The sequence below is a fragment of the Oryza sativa genome, chromosome 7, assembly GCF_034140825.1.
Source record: "Oryza sativa Japonica Group chromosome 7, ASM3414082v1".
In the NCBI taxonomy this organism is placed as follows: Eukaryota; Viridiplantae; Streptophyta; class Magnoliopsida; order Poales; family Poaceae; genus Oryza; species Oryza sativa.
This window is the reverse complement of record NC_089041.1, coordinates 16,268,157-16,285,405: the sequence shown is the minus strand read 5'-3', so window position 1 is coordinate 16,285,405 and position 17,249 is coordinate 16,268,157. Positions and strand designations below refer to the sequence as shown.

Here is a 17,249-nt window from a genome sequence, read left to right as displayed (position 1 = left end):
TCGGTGTCATCCATGTTTCCGGCGAGGACCCCGGCCTTCGCAGGACACCCCTTACAGCTGCGACAAACCACCTCCAACTTCACCACTAGCACAGAGAGAGGAGCACTGGTGTAAGAAGCAAAGCAACTAAACAACTAGGCAGCAGAGCTGCCAGGGAGGAAGCGAGAAGAAGGGAGACAAGGGTGGCGGACACCCCCTTCTGCTTGCAAAGAGGAAGAAGCCAAGAGAGGGGAGGGTGGTTGTGGCTACTGTCGACACCGGAGGGGTAGGTGTGGCGATGGGGGGCGGCTGGCGAGCCAGTGTAGCCGACGCCCCCAGCGACGCGCCTCGCCGATCGGGAGCCAGCAGATGTCGCCATGCCGCCTCGCAAGCGCCGTCCTCCGCGCCACCACGCGCGCACCGGACCACCCACGCGCGCGCTGGACTTCGCCGCCTCGCGCCGCCACGCGCGCACCGGCCGCCGCCAACCTTGCCGCCTCCGCACACGCCGCCCCACGGCGCCGCCGCCAGTACTCCGGCCGAAAACCGGAGAGGCTGGCCAGATCCGGCGACGGCGGCGCCGGATCTGCCACTGCCTAGCCCAGAGGCCTCGCCGCCACCACTCCCCGACGCCGGCGAACGTCTCCTCCACCGCGCCTTAGAAGGGACGCCGCCGCGAAGAAGGCCCCGCCGCCGCCATCCTAGCTCGCCAGCCGGCAAAGGAGAGCTCCGGCGGCGGCGAGGTAGGGGGAGGGGGGAGGGGGAGCGGCGACGGAGGCGCGGCGGCGACGCGGGGGGAGAGTTATTCCTTTTCAGATATAACAGATCTGAAAGCTAAAATATACATGTTAGCTGTTTTGCGGTCTTTGATCAGTTTGTGACAAAAACTCGAACCTATAAGCGATAGCTAGCTCTTCGCATAATATCAAAGCGAAACATATGTATCGCAAATTGCTGGGCATCACTGCTAGCTCCAGCTGACAAGGAAGTGCAAACTACAAAACACTGCGAACCATCAATTCCTTTTTGGATGAATCCTGTATGCATCCCATGCCTAACTGATACCAGGAAACATAATCTATGCTTTTTAGGATGAAGCAGGTAAAAGTTTATAAGAACTTGGTTTTAGAAAACTCTACACCATCATCGGACAATTCGAAGAGCATTTTCAGACATGGATTCGATTCGTGGTGCTCGTTCAAATAGCCAAGGATAAATATTTTGCCTCAAAATCAATTTACACGTAGATCCCTTTCTTCTGACTAGTTCTGTTTGATTGTTTTATTTATTCTTATATGTGTATGCACAGTATACTATTTTGGTAATTTTAACATATTTCAAAAGATACCAGGAGATACCATAGTTTCTAATATATATAAATTAATTTTGATATCCTCGAATGAAGTACCAAAAAATTTAATATAAAATTTAGATACCTTGAGATACTTTCTCAAATACTGTATAATTTCTCATAATATTTTACGTGTCCACAATATAAGACCATATCGTCCACTCTTTACCATAAAAAAACATAATGGATTATTAGAGGATTCCAAAGGAAGCAATGATACAAATAGGCACATCAGGCACAGTGGGATGTCAATTATACAAATTTCACATTGGGCTTTATACTAACACGTCTAAACTACTAAGCTGGTTTTTACTTGGGTAACCAGATTGCACACTTCCATCCATAAGTAGAGGGAGGAGGCTTGGTAAGATCAGGCGGTGTTTTTCTTTAAATACCAAAACAAGAAACAGAACTGATCGAGAGGTGGCATCAAATCAAAATTGATGTTTTTGATGCGTTGAACGTAACAGGATTAGGGACAGGCCATGGAGCAGTTTAGTCTTTACCTACTAGTGAGAGGGTTCACACTGAAACTAAGGCACATGCTGAATTTATTTTGAAAATACATGAGATCATTGAAAAGATGACTAAAAAGTATAGAATTAATTGCTGGTAGTAAAGGTAAGCAAGAAGTGAAGTTTGAACCGGGTGATTTAGTTTGGTTACACTTGCGAAAGGATCAATTTTCAGATTTTAGAATGTCTAAGTTAATGCCTAGAGCTGATGGTCCTTTCAAAATTATTGAGGAGGTTAATGATAATGCATATAAACTTGAATTGCTTCCTGAGTTTGGGGTTAGTCCCACTTTTAACATTTAGATTTAAAACCATACTTGAGAGAAGAAGATGTACTTGAGTCGAGGACGACTCTAATTCAAGAGAGGGAGGATGATAAGGACATCACTCCTTCGGATACACACAACAATCCTCCACCGGTCATTCAAGGACCAATAACAAGAGCTCGCGCGAGACAATTGAATTTAGAGGTAAGCTCGTTCCTATTCTTCTTTGTATGATTTTGAGAATATATTGCTACCTAATAATTATAGGAATCATGGAGAGGACAAAGAGACACTTAGGGTGTGTTTGCAACCCCTTTTTCTCAACCCATCTCCCTCGTTTTTCGCGCGCACGCTTTTCAAACTGTTAAACGGTGCGTTTTTTACAAAAAGTTTCTATACGAAAGTTGCTTTAAAAAAATCAAATTAATCCATTTTTAAAAAAAATAGCTAATATTTAATTAATCACGCGCTAATGGACCGCTCTGTTTTCCGTGTCTATTGTTCCGGATGGGAACATGAACCAGCGAACACACCCTTAGAGAGGGACTTAGAGGCGCGGAGGATCATCAAGGACGTCCAAGTCAAGATGGAGGCCCAAACCAAGTCGACTTCGAGTACGATTCGGAGTCCAGGACCCTCTGCACTAAAACGGGCACCCAGATCGCATACATGCTCGGATTATGGCGTTCTTTATATGGCTGGAAAGCTAAGAAGATAATATTTCCAATGGTTCTAGTCCCACGTCCAAATTCTTTCCAAGTCAACAGGAATCGACCGAACAATTTGACGTCAAGAATCTGTCCCGGTGCTGCGTCACCGTATTTGGGCATTTGGGCCGTGTATCGTATTGGAACCCATTAGGGTTGCATCAAGGGTTGTTTGCACGACCGTAAACTCTATATATCAGTACCAGCCGTCACCTTTAGGGTTTAGGTTTTTCTTAGATTATTCTGTTAAGAACACTTTCGCCACTAGATCGGTTTGTAAGACACCAACTTGTGAGCTTAATCATTCATCTACAATTTTAGTTGTATTCTTCCTTGTTCTTGTTTGTGTTCTTCGATTCGCAAACAGGGATTAGCCTTTTCGGCGAGGTCTTCCGCGTTTCGATACGGGTGATAACCAGAGGAGACGTGGTGCTACGATTGCGGGGCTCAAGAGCGTGTTCGTTCAGAAGCCGGATCGGGCTGTGTCGCGACTCCGCTCAAATTGACTGCCTATTAGAACCTTTCGGAAGATCGGTAACCCTCGTCCACATCACAATGGACCACTATGGGCTGCAGTTGCTACTCACAATGAGGAACAAACTATAAAACTTGGCGTTGTCATCGGAGAGGCAGATGAATCCAGTATGGCTCCCATGCCTAATTGATGGATAGGAAGAGGAATCTGTGGTGCTTTGGTTTGCTGGTATCCACAATATACTCCGCAAGCTTTGTATGTTACAGGGGACATGAGAAATCACTTTAAGACGCGCTCTCTAGGAATTGATGTTACAGAGGAAGCAATGATACAAACAGGCAAATAGAAACAACGGGATATCAATTATAGGATAGACGATCTGAAGTTCTGAACGTACTCTTAAACTTTTAAGTCAGAACTATCCTCTGGATTGAATGAAAGTTATGGGCTATAAAGAGAAGTTCAATTCAGCAGTTGTAATAAAGACAAAATGGTACTTTTTTTCTTCTTTGATTCAGTTTAAGAACTAGCTAGTAAGCAATATGTAATAGTATAATAAAAAATACAAAAATTTCGTTTATACATTTTCAAGCCACTTTCTGTACTTTACCAGCTCAACTTACTAGTTCGTTGTAAAATTGCTCTATCAGTAGACACTGGATAAAATCAATTCCCAATGCCTCCAAAACCTAAAATTGAGACAAAGGTAATCGGATGCTGGTTTGTATGTGTGTGTATGAGTATGAACGCTCGCATACTAACACCTCGAAGATTGTTGTCAGAATTGTCAAGTGAGAATGACTTTTAAGGATTGGGATTTGGTGGATTTGGGAATAAGCAAAGCCTATAATGCAGGCATCATCTGGGGTCTTTTTTTGTTTTTGGGAGAGGAGGGGTTAAATTAATTATTTCGTACATGTGTCAATGAAACACACTTTTTTTTTCCAATGATACTAAAGGAACTCCAAATTAAAGATTGAAAGTAAATGTACAATTCATTACTTAACTGAAATTTAAAATATCCATGTTAGCTAGCTGTTTTGCGGTCATTCAGTTTGTGACAAAAACTCAACCTATAAGCCAAACATATGTATCACAAATTGCTGGCATAACTGCTAGCTCCAGACGAACAGCAAACTACAGTACAGCCAACCATCAAGTCCTTTTTGGATGAATCCTGTATGCATCCCATGCCTAACTGATACCAGGAAAAAGATGTTGGCTAACCGATGACTCAGCTCCTCTCACGCGAGCACACACACGAGAATGAAACGCAAACAAGATTAATTTCTTACAAAAGAATCTGTGCTTTTTAGGATGAAGCATGTAAAAGTTTATAAGAACTTGGTTTTAGAAAACTCTACACCATCATCGGACAATTCGGAGAGCATTTTCAAACATGGATTCAATTCGTGGTGCTCATTCAAATAGACAAGGAGAAATACTTGCCTCAAAATCGATTTACACGTAGATCCCTTTCTTCTTATTACTCCTTCCGTCCTAAAATAAATCAACTTCTAGATTTCAAATTTGTCCCAAAATAAACAACTTCTACCTTCTTACCTGCCACCAATCCGCAAAACGAGAAATTTTATTACTTCAATACCCCTCACCTATCCATTATTCAATACAACATTCACGTTAATTAAGAGTATTGTGGTCTTTTATTTCTCTCCTTAAAAGCTCCTTGGGAAGCTAAGGTTTGATTTATGTAGGGATAGAGGGAGTACTTCTGCCTGATTGCTTTATTTATTCATATCTGTGTATGCACAGAATAATATTTGAGTAATTTTACCATTGTTAAGAAGGTACTGAGAGTTACCATATTTTCTAATGTAAATTTTGGTATTAATTTTAATGTAAAACTTATGTACCTCAAGATATTTTCTCAAGTACTGTATAACTTCTCATAATATTTTACATGTCCACAATATAAGATCATATCGTCCACTTTTTACCATAAAAACACAATGGATTATTAGAGGGTTCCAAAGGAAGCAGTCATACAAATAGGCACATCAGGCACAGTGGGATGTCAATTATACAAATTTCACATTGGGCTTTATACTAACACATCTAAACTACTAAGCCGGCCGGTTTTTACTTGGGTAACCAGATTGCACACTTCCATCCATAAGTAGGGGAGGTGGCTTGGTAAGATCAGGTGGGGTTTTTCTCTAAGTGCCAAAACAAGAAACAGAACTGATCGAGAGGTGGCATCCAATCAAAATTGATGTTTTTGATGCATTGAGCGTTACAGGATTAGGGACAGGCCAGAGAGCAGTTCTAGCCCGGTCTCTGTGTGTTAAATGTTCTCGACAGCAACTGTATATATATGTGCCAGTACCCTAGGTTCTCTTTATTGGGCTAGTTCTAGCAACAAACGCAGGATGTAATCGATTCATGATGCCTCCTAAACCTAGCTAAAACCTGACAAAAGCGAAATTAAGTTCATTATGGTTTCAGATTGAAGGGGAGAGGGAAGTTACAGAAGCAGCAAGAGGCAGGGTGGTGGGGAAGGGTTTTATATTGAGATGTGGTAGCTGGATGAAGGGTTTTTTTTTTTAATGTGTGTGTATATATATATCCATGCGTGCATGGTAGGCTCTCGATTGGTGTTGTCAAATTTGCCGAAGGAGAATGAATTTTAGGAATTGAGATTTGAAGTATTCAAGAGACAAGTGGGAAAAGAACCAAGGGAGGTAAATTGGGGGCCTACATGTGTCATGTAACCGGAAAAATTCGAAAATATACATTTTTCTAATCGTTTTTACAGAATATATGTGTTTATAGAGAGAAGTGCCAAAAATATACCATCGTTGCAGTTAACTGCTCTACGAGTTCGCTTGGCTGCTCAGTGAACGGGCTGGGCGCAGCAGCAAGTTCGCTTGACTGCCCATCGAACTGGCTGGCTAATGGCTAATGACACCGTTAAATACCATGATTACTTGTTAATTACTTTATAATGATATTAGTTAAAAGAAACTTGGAAGGAAACCTGTGCGGATGCACGGGCACCTCACTTATTATTTATGAAAAAATGCTAAAAGAAATCATATCTCAGTACAAATTATTTAAATAAATAGAAAAAATATCTATGTTGTAAAATATACGTAGACTTAAATATAGTAAATATTACTTTGTCTTGATTATGAATGGCACCAAGGCTTTCTTTCATGCTGCCTCTAAACATGGATCTCCCATTGATGTAGATCTACTCCTTAAAACCAGCATGAACCATAATTTCATATTGTCTAATTCACTATCGGCATCCTCATACATAATTGCATCGTTAAGTAGGAAGTTGAGTTTTATCGCCAATCGATTTAACTATATGTATGTTCTTACCATACTTATAAAAATATAGTAAGCTCTGTTATCCATGCTCGAGGCCCTTTAGAAAAGAACAAAGAGAAAACGAAGATGATGACAATATTTTTTTAATGTTATGAGTTGTTTTGCAGAATAGCGTAGACGTAATTTATTTATGGTGTTAATTTATCAATAATACTTAAGTTTTTATTTTTTAAAATACTATACAAACGCATGTGCTCATAATGCCAACCCACTTACCTCCCTATGTATGCGCAACCACATATCCTATTCTTATAATCACCTCCGAAAGATTAGATCAGCATATCTTAAAATTGGTGAAGTCAGCACCAAAGCAAGTATTCATAATGCGCACACATATACCTTACCCTATGAGCACCTTCAAAAGATTGGACCGATATATCTTAAGATTGATGGACCTAGTCATTTGTTTACTTACCGGGTGAATTGCAGGGAAAATATGAAAGACATTTGTTGCTGAAAAATCCTGTGCGTGTGTGCAGGTGCGTTTCCTTTGTGTCCATTCCGGCCGTGAACTCTTGAGTTCGTGCTTCGATTCAGCCGTGAGTGTTCATTCTCAGTTGACGCCTATTGGTGGCCACTAAAAACTCCAATTCGAGTACAAAAATTTTAATAAAATAAATGGAGATAACATGTTACCTTATCGTTGTTTCTTTACACTAATGGGATTCTATGAGTTTTGTTGGTCTAACAGGTTTTGCAAGTTTAGGTCATAAAATGTAAACATGTCGGGATATTTGGGCTTATTCCCAATTGAATTTTGAAGGAGCACCAAAACTACCTATAAGATATGAAACCAAATCACATATTTGAGTATACCACATTGAAGTCAACACGACGATAGAACAGATATATGGTTTGTCTGATTTGGAATCTGGACGAAGGAGATACGATAACCAGAAAAACAAGCCATCTTGCCAAGCTGAGGGTGGAGAGTATGGGGTCAATTGGAAGGAAGAGAAGTCACATGGCAACCCAGATTAGGAAGAAAAACTTAACTCTAAATTTTCTTCTCACCTTACCTCTATCTCTATCGTATTTTCAAAACTAGGAAGTTGATTAGGTGACGATACTTAAGAAACTACCGATTGAAAGCAACAGTGCTATCCATGGCCGCCAACGTCGTCAACAAAAATCTCATCCATCTACCAACGGTAAGTTGACATGGGAATTAAGGATATGCATTGCGGATTATTGAGAAAGCAGTTCACAATTAATTCATAATGCCATCAATATGCCTGTACCGGACAGGGCCATCATTGATGTCAGTGTCGCCGCCAGACTGCGGCGTGATCTGTTCCCCGAAAGATCTGGTAGGAGTAGCCGACGGTGATCCGGGGGGCGAGGAATGAGCAGGTGTGCTCGGTAGTGATGGTGACGCCTCCAGTGAGCTTGCCAGGGAAGAATTTCCCCTTTCCACCACCACCGGTTCCTTGCATGGACATCTGCCGGGTGATGGTGCTTGGTACCGCGGTACGAAGCCTACCACAGATGTCGTCGAGCCAGCTGGTTGCTCGACGGTCTCCTCCACATCAAATTCAGCAGAGACCTACTCGCCTGTAGCTCTATACCATGGTCAAACAACATTTTCTTCAAATATGACACCATGACTTACATGGATGCGACCTCGACGAGGATCAAATAGTCGATGCACCTTGCTCCCTTCTTCCACGCCCAAGTACACATACGGTGCACTTCGGTCGTCCAGCTTCTCGAGGTGTGGTACTGTGTTCTTCGCGTGTGCAGTACACCCGAACACACGCAAATGCGCCCGCAAATGCGCCAAGTGCGGCTTCTTAACCATCCACGCTTCATACGGAGTGCGATTTCCCATCGCCTTGGTTGGCGGCCAGTTGAGAATTGAAGGTACACTGTGTGGCGCACTGCCTCCCCCCAAAGCCAGCCTGACACGCTCCTCCCCTTCAACAGTGAGCGCGCCATCACCATCATTGACCTGTTGCGGCGCTCGCCACCCCGTTCTGCTGCGGCGAGTACGGCACTGTCAAATGCCGCTGGATACCAGCCGATTCACACTGTTGTGCAAACTCGCCGGACAGGAACTCGCCACCGTGATCCGATCTCAGCGTCTTTATGCGCCGCCCAACCACGTTCTCAGCCAGGGGTTTGAACTTGGTGAAGGTTTCCAAAGCTTGGCCCTTGGATTTAATCACAAACACCCACATCCACCATGTAAAGTCATCAACAATCAAAACAAAGTATCGGTTACCAGTCATTCTCGCCGGTGAGATCCACCCGCATAGGTGGAGCAACGACTCGCATTCTCGCCGGTGAGATCCACCCGCATAGGTGGAGCAACGACTCGCGGCTTAACGCTCCAAAAGAAAACTTCTGGATTTTTCTTGAAATTTTCCGGCAAGTTGAAACCAGTCATGTACTACCCTGTTTCCATAAGAAAAGTGAAAACAACCAAGGTTAGCCTGCAAATGACAGTGATTATATAGAGGTAAATATAAAGTATTAGTCATGGTAATCTCTGTTATAAATCCTCCCCGGCAACGGCGCCAGAAATGTTGTTGGTATTTCTTAACGACGTTACTAGAAATATAATTCCCAGCAATAGCGCAGAAATACTTCTGGTATATTATGGTTACAGAGTTCATCCGCAAGCGCACGGATATACCATTGTAGCATTTCACCCGAGAGTATTCCAAGGGTATCGTATTTGTTTAATCCCGTGGGAAGATTATAATAGAGATACCATACTAATAATTTATATATTAATTGTAATAATCAAAGTCTAAGCATGAGTTAATATAATCCAAAGGGTAGAGTGACACTAAGCACAAGCATTCATACTCTTACTCATAATTATCTAAGCTAAGTGGAAAGAACATAGAAAGATCATATTCCTATACTTCTAGTATACATACATATTATACATACATCCTAGCCATATTATTACTTAGCTAATAACCTCTTTCTGATAACCTACTGGTGCTTCGAGAAGCCAACCCTGATTGCCAAGTTCCTTACGACAATCCGTCATGACCATCCAATCAGGGCTAAATACGGAGGACTACCCTCCCCAGGAAATTAACTTAGGACTATATACACGCGCGGAGGAATACATGTACTGAGCTGTCACCATCAGCGGCCCACCTCGCTTCTACAACATATAACCCCAAATAATGATATCCAGTAATCTAAACACCATGCTTAAATTACCAAATACTATTCTAATATCATCGTCATGACATAGAGTCATCGTAAATATGATCATTATACTCACACCATTGTATCTCCCAGATAAGCTAGCATCATAATGAATATAACTTGAACATATAGTAAAGTAGATATTCATATACTCGAAAAGTAATACAATACCAAAGTAGTATAAAGAAGAATATTCTAAATAAAATATAAGTCTTACAAAAGAAGAAAAAGCTACTAGAGTCCCCGCAAAAAAAAAAGCTACTAGAGGCATACCCAAATTCTTCCGAAGACTCCGAGGACTGAAGATTCTATTATATTTCTATTCCGCTATACTCCAGGGACTATACTAAATTTGAGAGATGAAATGATCTTCTTGTTTGAGGTGTGTCTTGAAATGGAGAGAGAGTGAGCCTTTTACAGACAGGTAGTGATGGTTATGGCGGTTGGAAAGGTTGGTAATACCCTTCAATCGCTATAGGGAAGCCATCCACACCATCCATCACCAACCCTGGATCGAGCGGCGCTGAGGAGGGTTCGACCGAACCATGGGTCGGCCCAACCAGCCCAGGTTTTGGCTGGTGGCCTCCTCTTTTGCTCCCATGTGCAGACTTGTGAATTTTGGCCCAATTGGTCATGTCATTTCTGCATTTTTGGCCCATTCGTTGATAAGTCTGATTCTTGACATCGTCCGATTGAACGATCGCTTGTTTTGATGTTGATTCTCGTCCATTTTTTGGTCATTCTATGCAAGAGGTTAGTAATCCTAGTGCTAGAGGACTATTTATTATTAAACATAAATATGCATTGCAAGTATAACTAGTTCTCATTTATTTTAGTAATATTGACGGTCAAAACTGATCGCTAACGACCGTCAATAAAACCGGATCTGCTGCCGCCGGAACTATGGACATGGTGTCAGATCAGCCCTCAGCCCGAGTGCTCTGATACCACTTGTTGGCGACAAACCTCGGATCAAACACTTTGTGTGCACACTGCAGCAATCCGACACGGCAACAGACGAGAACATAGAATGCAGAAAGGAGATCTTCAGAGGAAGAACAGTGAAGTTTCAGAGAACAATCGATGTACTGGAAATTGTGGGGTTGATTTTCTGTGGTTTTTATTCAACTGAATAGAGTAACATACAACTCAAATAACATGACTAGAATCCAAGGCTCAAATCGCGCCATCCCACGATACCACTTTTCGAATTCAATGACTCACACATCCGCGCTAAACTCACGCACGCGAACCCTACTGACACAGTCTGCTTAAGGACTTGATCGCCGCATCATCTGCATCTGCTAACAAACTCCAGCAGACTTATTCCTTCAACCTTTGCAACTGCTAACTTCTGGAACACGTAGGAGCCACAGCTGAACTAACAAACTCAACAACGTGTGACTATATTCATCGCAGCTTGTTAGCAACGGCCACCGGCACCGACGCCGGCGACCTAGCCGATGTAGTACATGGGGTCAGGCAGCTTGAAGGTGCGAGCGCCCTCCGGTGCACCCAAGATGTCACTCCACTGGTCTCCGATGTTACCGACGATGATGAAGCCGGCGTCCTGCAGCTTCTGACGCTCGCCGGACTTGTACGCCACAGCCGATAACTGGAGCCCGCCGGCGACATGAGCTGCCGGCTTCAACAGCAGCTTCTCCCATCCAGTGTAGCCCTGCCGGCGGAGGTTCGCGACGGTGATGGCCCTCTGGTCCTCGGTGCGGCCTGTCAGGAACACTGGCTTGACACCGAGCTCCAGCAGCCGCCGGTACAGGCGCCTCGTCTCCGGCAGCGCCGGCGCGCTCCCCTCTGCCACATACTCACGAAAGCTCGTGTCGTTGTACGGCGTAGCTCTGCCAAGGGATTAGTAAAGATAATTATAATTAATTAATTTCTTCATATGCATAAACGTATGCATCGTTGCATGCAAGGCAAAGTTAATTATTCGAATAAAACAGAAGCTTTCAATGGAACTGTCGAACTCATGGTACAGGACCGAATTCACGAATAAATAAAGTTGCAAGTTTGCTGGAAACTGTACAAACTTAATCATTAGTAAAAAGAATTTATAGCATATGAGCGTGCAGTGCGTCCATAGCTCCATACTTGTCTAGGATTAAATTTTCGATATGATATATATAGCATGCAGACAAAAATGTATCTGTCAAGTTATCTTGTCTTCACTGTTCATATGCATACATGCATCATGCATGGTCCCAGGGCTATACATAAGATCCCGATGCTAAATATAAAATTAGGTTGTACATTGAAGAATTTCCAAGATCAAACTTTTTAATTCTGTTTACTTATGGAATTGCAACATATATATTTTGTAATAATACTAAGAATTGCAAAGGATATTCCTGATACAAGTGTAAAAGATATGCTCTCTTCACGAAATTAAATAAAGGATGTTATACGGGAAAGCGTAACATGTCCTTGTTCAAACAAAAGAAAGAGCAAAAAAACCTTGTTCGATCTGCTTGAGCCTTGATGCAATGTTGTTGGAAAGTTGTAATATCTAAAGATTTCTTCTATTTACTGACAACATAGGCCGGCCGATTTCAACTTTTTCCATGTAGTTCATGAATTTTGATTCACGTTCAATAGTAGTTCATCCTAGTTTAACACTGTCATCAGCAAGATATATATCCTTGTTGTTCATATAATATTCCATATACTTTGTCAGCAAGTTGAGGGGTAAATATATTACAAGATTATTAAAGTCCCAACTTCAATTAATGAAGAGTATATATACCTACTGAAATTAAATACGTTCAAAATACTAATTCCGTTTTTTATTTGACAATGTTGAATTATTATATAACTTTTCAAATAGAATGAAGTGCACGGGCGGTTCTTAAACTTGTACAGATGTGTCATCTAGATGACTAGATTTCTAACATCTCAAAAATGCATTTTTGGGTCCCCAAACTCGTCATGTGTCATATAGATCTAAATGGACTCCAACCCGCTCCGTGAGATGACGTGGTATACCACGGTGATACTTTCGTGTCAGTGGGATCCACATGCATGCTAGTCATGTAGAAAAAAATAAAATTTAAAAGGAGATGAGAAAATAATGTTTTCAATTTTGAAAAAATAAATGAAAAAAGAAAGGGGAAAAATATTTCCTTTTTTTTTAATATGTGGCGGACATATATATGAGTTCTATTGACACGTAGGTGCCAACATGGCTGCCACGTCAGCACACGGGGCGGGTTGGAACCCGTTTGGATCTATATGACACACGAGACAAGTTAAAGGGCTAAAAAGTTCATTTTGAGAGTTTAGTGACCTAGTTTAGTGATCTAGTTGATACACCCATACAAGTTTAGAGACCGCCCGTGCACTTTACTTTTTAAATAGTAAGACCAATAATCAAACTGTGTCTATGTATATACATATATACGGGATGCCGGGCCCCACGCGGCAGCCGCACGGTGCGCCCGAAGGCGGCCACGCCGGCGCAGCGGCGGGAGGCGGCGCGCCCGCGCCCCTATGGTCGCCGGCGGCGGCCATAGGCACGGCGGAGCGGCGGCCGAGAGAGGGGAAGGGAAGGGGGAAAAGAAGCGGCGGTCCACGGCTCACCCCGGGTCGACGGCGACGACGGAAACGGCGACCGGAGCGGAGGAAGGCGGCGGCGCGGCTCGGGTGGACGGGGTCGACGGTGCTCCGGCGGTCGGCGAGCGAAACGGAGGGGTGGACGAGGTCGTCGGGGATGCGGTGAAGCCGAAGGTGGCGACGCCGAGGCGGGAGGTGGTCCGGGGCGACGACAGCGGCGGACCGGAGCTCGGCGGTGACGGCGGAGAGAGAGAGCGACGGCGCGAGCTCGATTCCGACGGGGAGAGAGGGCGGCGAGTGGCGGAAACGGTGGAGGGTGGCACGGGGAAGGTTTATATAGGATTGGGAGGGGGAGGGAGCTGCCGGACGAGGGGGAAACGGGCGCGGAAGATCCGGTCGCCATTGATGGCGCCGGCGAGGTTAGGGGAGAGGTTTCCAAACGAATGCGAGGGAGAGAGGGAGGGAAAAATGGGGGGAAAGAGGGAGGGAATCACGGGGAATATTTCCCCCCACTTTATTGCGCGCGTGGACGGCGGGAGGCGGCGGGATTCGCGGTGGCGGCGGCGCTAGGGCACGGGCGAGGCGGCGGGAGCGGCGGGAGGAAGGGGATGACGGGTGGGCCCCACCCGTCAGTGAGGGTGGCGGGCGGGCCCGCCCGTCAGCGGCACGCGCGCGGGGAGGAGGCCGAATTTGCCGCGGGGGAGAGGAGAGAGAGGGAGAGAGATGGGCCGAGCCGGCCCAAGAGGGGGAGGGGGGGAAAAGGACTTTTTAGGGTTTTTCTTTTTATAAAACCTTTTTAACTTTGTTTATTTCTTCTTAATTATTATTTGTGCTCTGAAAATTCCACTAAAATTTATTTACGCATTTTAGGCTTTTAGGAAATATACAAAAATCCTCCAAGCCTTATTTGACTTTTAACTTTGCACATTTTAATTGTTGGAGGCTTTCACACGGATTTTAATTATTCTAGGCATAATTTCGGGGATGTATTTTAGAGTCGTTTTGGGACGCGACAAGGGCGCTCTCCCCGGTCGCGGGACCATGGAGAGGGAACCAGGAGGTACTGAACCTGAACCTGTCCTAGGTCACATGGTTGCGGTGGAGGATTATATTCTCTGTGGTTTTCTCCCCCCGCCTTCTGAGTTTCTACAGTCTTTCTTTCCTCCATTTGAACCCCAATTCCATCACCTTCCTCAATATCTTTTCGCATCTTTGTGAGGCCTACATTGGGGTAGAGCCATTTCTCGACCTTTTTCGCTTCTACTACAAGCTGCGTTGGATGGAATCCACCAGGGTATCTGGATGCGTCGGTTTCCGACTCCGGGATGGCCTAAAGTCGCGCTATATCCCCTTCCAATGCCCTTCTTCTCGCAGCAAGTGGCAGGCGAGGTGGTTCTATCTTCAGGTAGAGGATTCAGATCCAATCTTTGTTGTTCCTGAGGAACAACCAGACAAGATTCCGTCTTGGACTGCCAAACCCGCCTTGACCCCTTCTCTTCAGTTCTTCATCAATCCCATCGATGACCTCCGAGTACGAGGTTTGTCGAGGTATGAAGTCGCTGCCGACTTCATTGGTAGGCGGATCCAGCCGCTCCAGGCTCGAGCCCACCCAGCCTTTGACTATTCTGGGCCGGAGGACGCGACCCGAGTTTCTCCTCGGGTATTTTTCTTTGTGTTTAATTTGACTTCCTTATGTGCATGTTCCTCCTGACTTACCGAATTCTGGTTCTGTCTACAGGTTTGAACAGCGAGACCATGGAGCGTTGCGTCGGACAATTGATGATCAGTGGCCCGACAACGGTGAGTAACGTCCCCATCCCCCTTTGCGAGAAGGGGAAGGCTGAGCATGAAGCCGCAATTAACGTGAGTGTATTTGACGACCCCCTTTATTTTTGCTCCTAGATCGCATAATGACTTCACGCGGTGCAGGCTCTCCCTCTGACCGACGTCATTGGACCGCTCTTGGACCACCAGGCGGCGGCCTCGTTGAAGGAGGGCGTCGCCCAAGAGGCGTCCGACGCGGCCATTGCTGCTGCTGCCACGACTAGTGGCAGCCGTGTCCCGAGGAAGGGGAGGAAATTCACCTCCGTGCTCGGCAGCCGCCGGAAAGCGTCCTCCCATCGGTAAGTCTCTTGAGTTGTTAACTACGTAGTCGGAAGATGTCCCCCTCACGTCGTACTCGGTTTACTTAGGCCTTGGATGCGTCTCCGCCACCTCCACGACGGCAGAATCTGGTGACACTTGGCGAGAAGTAAGTGGACAAAATTTGAGGTCCTTCCCTTGGTTGAATTCTGGCGACTTGTCTTGAGGGCCAGACATGTTAATCTTCTGTAGGTCGGCGCGGGCGAAGGCGGTGCAAGACGGGTCCGGAGGGAACTCCAGCACGTCTCCTGCGATGGCCTCGACCGATGTCGTGGTCGTGCCCAGGAGCCGTGAGGTGACGCCCAACGGCCCAGCCAGTGATCTCGTGCCTGCTCGAGGCCTGCCTGCTGACGTCCTCACCTGGGGGGAGCTCCAAGTCGAGATGGGGCACATCCTTGAGGTTGGTGCTCATGGCATAAGTCGCGAGATTGCGGAGGCGAGGACGGCAGCAGCGTCGTCGGCAAATGAGCGTGCCGATAAGCTGGCGCGTGACCTGGCGGAGGTTCGTGAGGACCTCCAGAAAATGAGGGAACTAGTGGCCGGCAACGAGTGACAACGGTGGGGACTCGAGAACCGGATGTCGGAACTCGAGAATGTCACGTCCGGAAATAACCCAACGGGCGTTCCTTACGTGTGTGTATTATTCCTTGTCCCAGGAGGCAAGGTACACCAAAAGTTGATACAATTCAGAGTTTAACAAGCGGAAGCGTATATAGATAATTTATTACATGGGCGGCGAAGGCCCAGCACACAAGAAGACAAACGAAAAACAGCAGAAGACTAGGGCGACGACCACAGGCGCTTGACGGCAGGCACCAGCTAGACACCAAAGCCTTCATCTTCCGGGAACTCCTCTTCTGGGTTTGGGAAAAATTGAGCAAGACTGAGTACAACCACCGTACTCAACAAGACACACCCACAAGTGCAGAATAAATGCAAGGGAGTACAAGGGAGTTATAACATAGGGGTTAAGTTTTGCAGTAAACAGCATTTAAAAGTCACTTAGTTGCCAAAACCTATTTTATGAAGACGATCCTAGAGCTATACAAGATTATTAATCAAGGCCGTGAACCCACACAAACCTGCCTTAACCCAAGGCCTACGATGATTCAAACCGAACTGGCAACCCGACCCTGGGTCCTAGCTCGTCCCAAGCCAACCCAGGCCAACCATTCCACATTTTAGTTGTTAAGCAGGTTTTAAGAATTAAAACACTAACTTGGGTACATTGCTAGGCTTGCCCATAACCGAGGGCGCGGCTATTTGAATAGGTTTTACTCTGATCAGAGGTGTACATCTTTACCCACAAGACATGTCTTCCTCACGTGTAACCACATGCCACATACCACCACGGCATACAGACGGAAGACATGACATAGTTTCCAACCCATCCTAGCCATAGACAAGAGTACCGACCCAACCCCACCTACGGCCGGAACCTCCGGGACAGGTAGGCAGGACTGAGCCCCTAGCAGCAGGACACCAGCCCCGTGCCATGACATCTCGACTACCGGGCCGCAGCTCGTGTAGCCTTCATTTGCCCTAGAGATGTCCATCGACCCCCGACTTCGTCCATCTGCATCCGTGTACTTTTGTTTATAACCAGACTGAGCCACAAACTAAGCCTTACCCACTAGACATGTGGAAGTACGGTAGTGCTTTGCAACAGAGGCCCGAAGACCGGTCCTTATGTGGCCGAGGTGCTACTATCAAAACCAT

At 45.3% G+C, this 17,249-nt stretch overlaps 1 protein-coding gene across 1 annotated transcript; it reads right to left on the bottom strand.

Moving 5' to 3' along the window:
- Window positions 1-11,228: 11,228 nt before the first annotated feature.
- On the bottom strand, window positions 11,229-11,920 carry LOC9270081 (stem 28 kDa glycoprotein). The gene is made up of 2 exons (XM_015790489.3): window positions 11,910-11,920; window positions 11,229-11,677 (listed from the first exon to the last, which is right to left on the bottom strand). Exons 1-2 carry the CDS (start codon window positions 11,918-11,920, stop codon window positions 11,278-11,280), a joined length of 411 nt encoding a protein of 136 aa, XP_015645975.1. The 3' UTR covers window positions 11,229-11,277.
- Window positions 11,921-17,249: the final 5,329 nt, after the last annotated feature.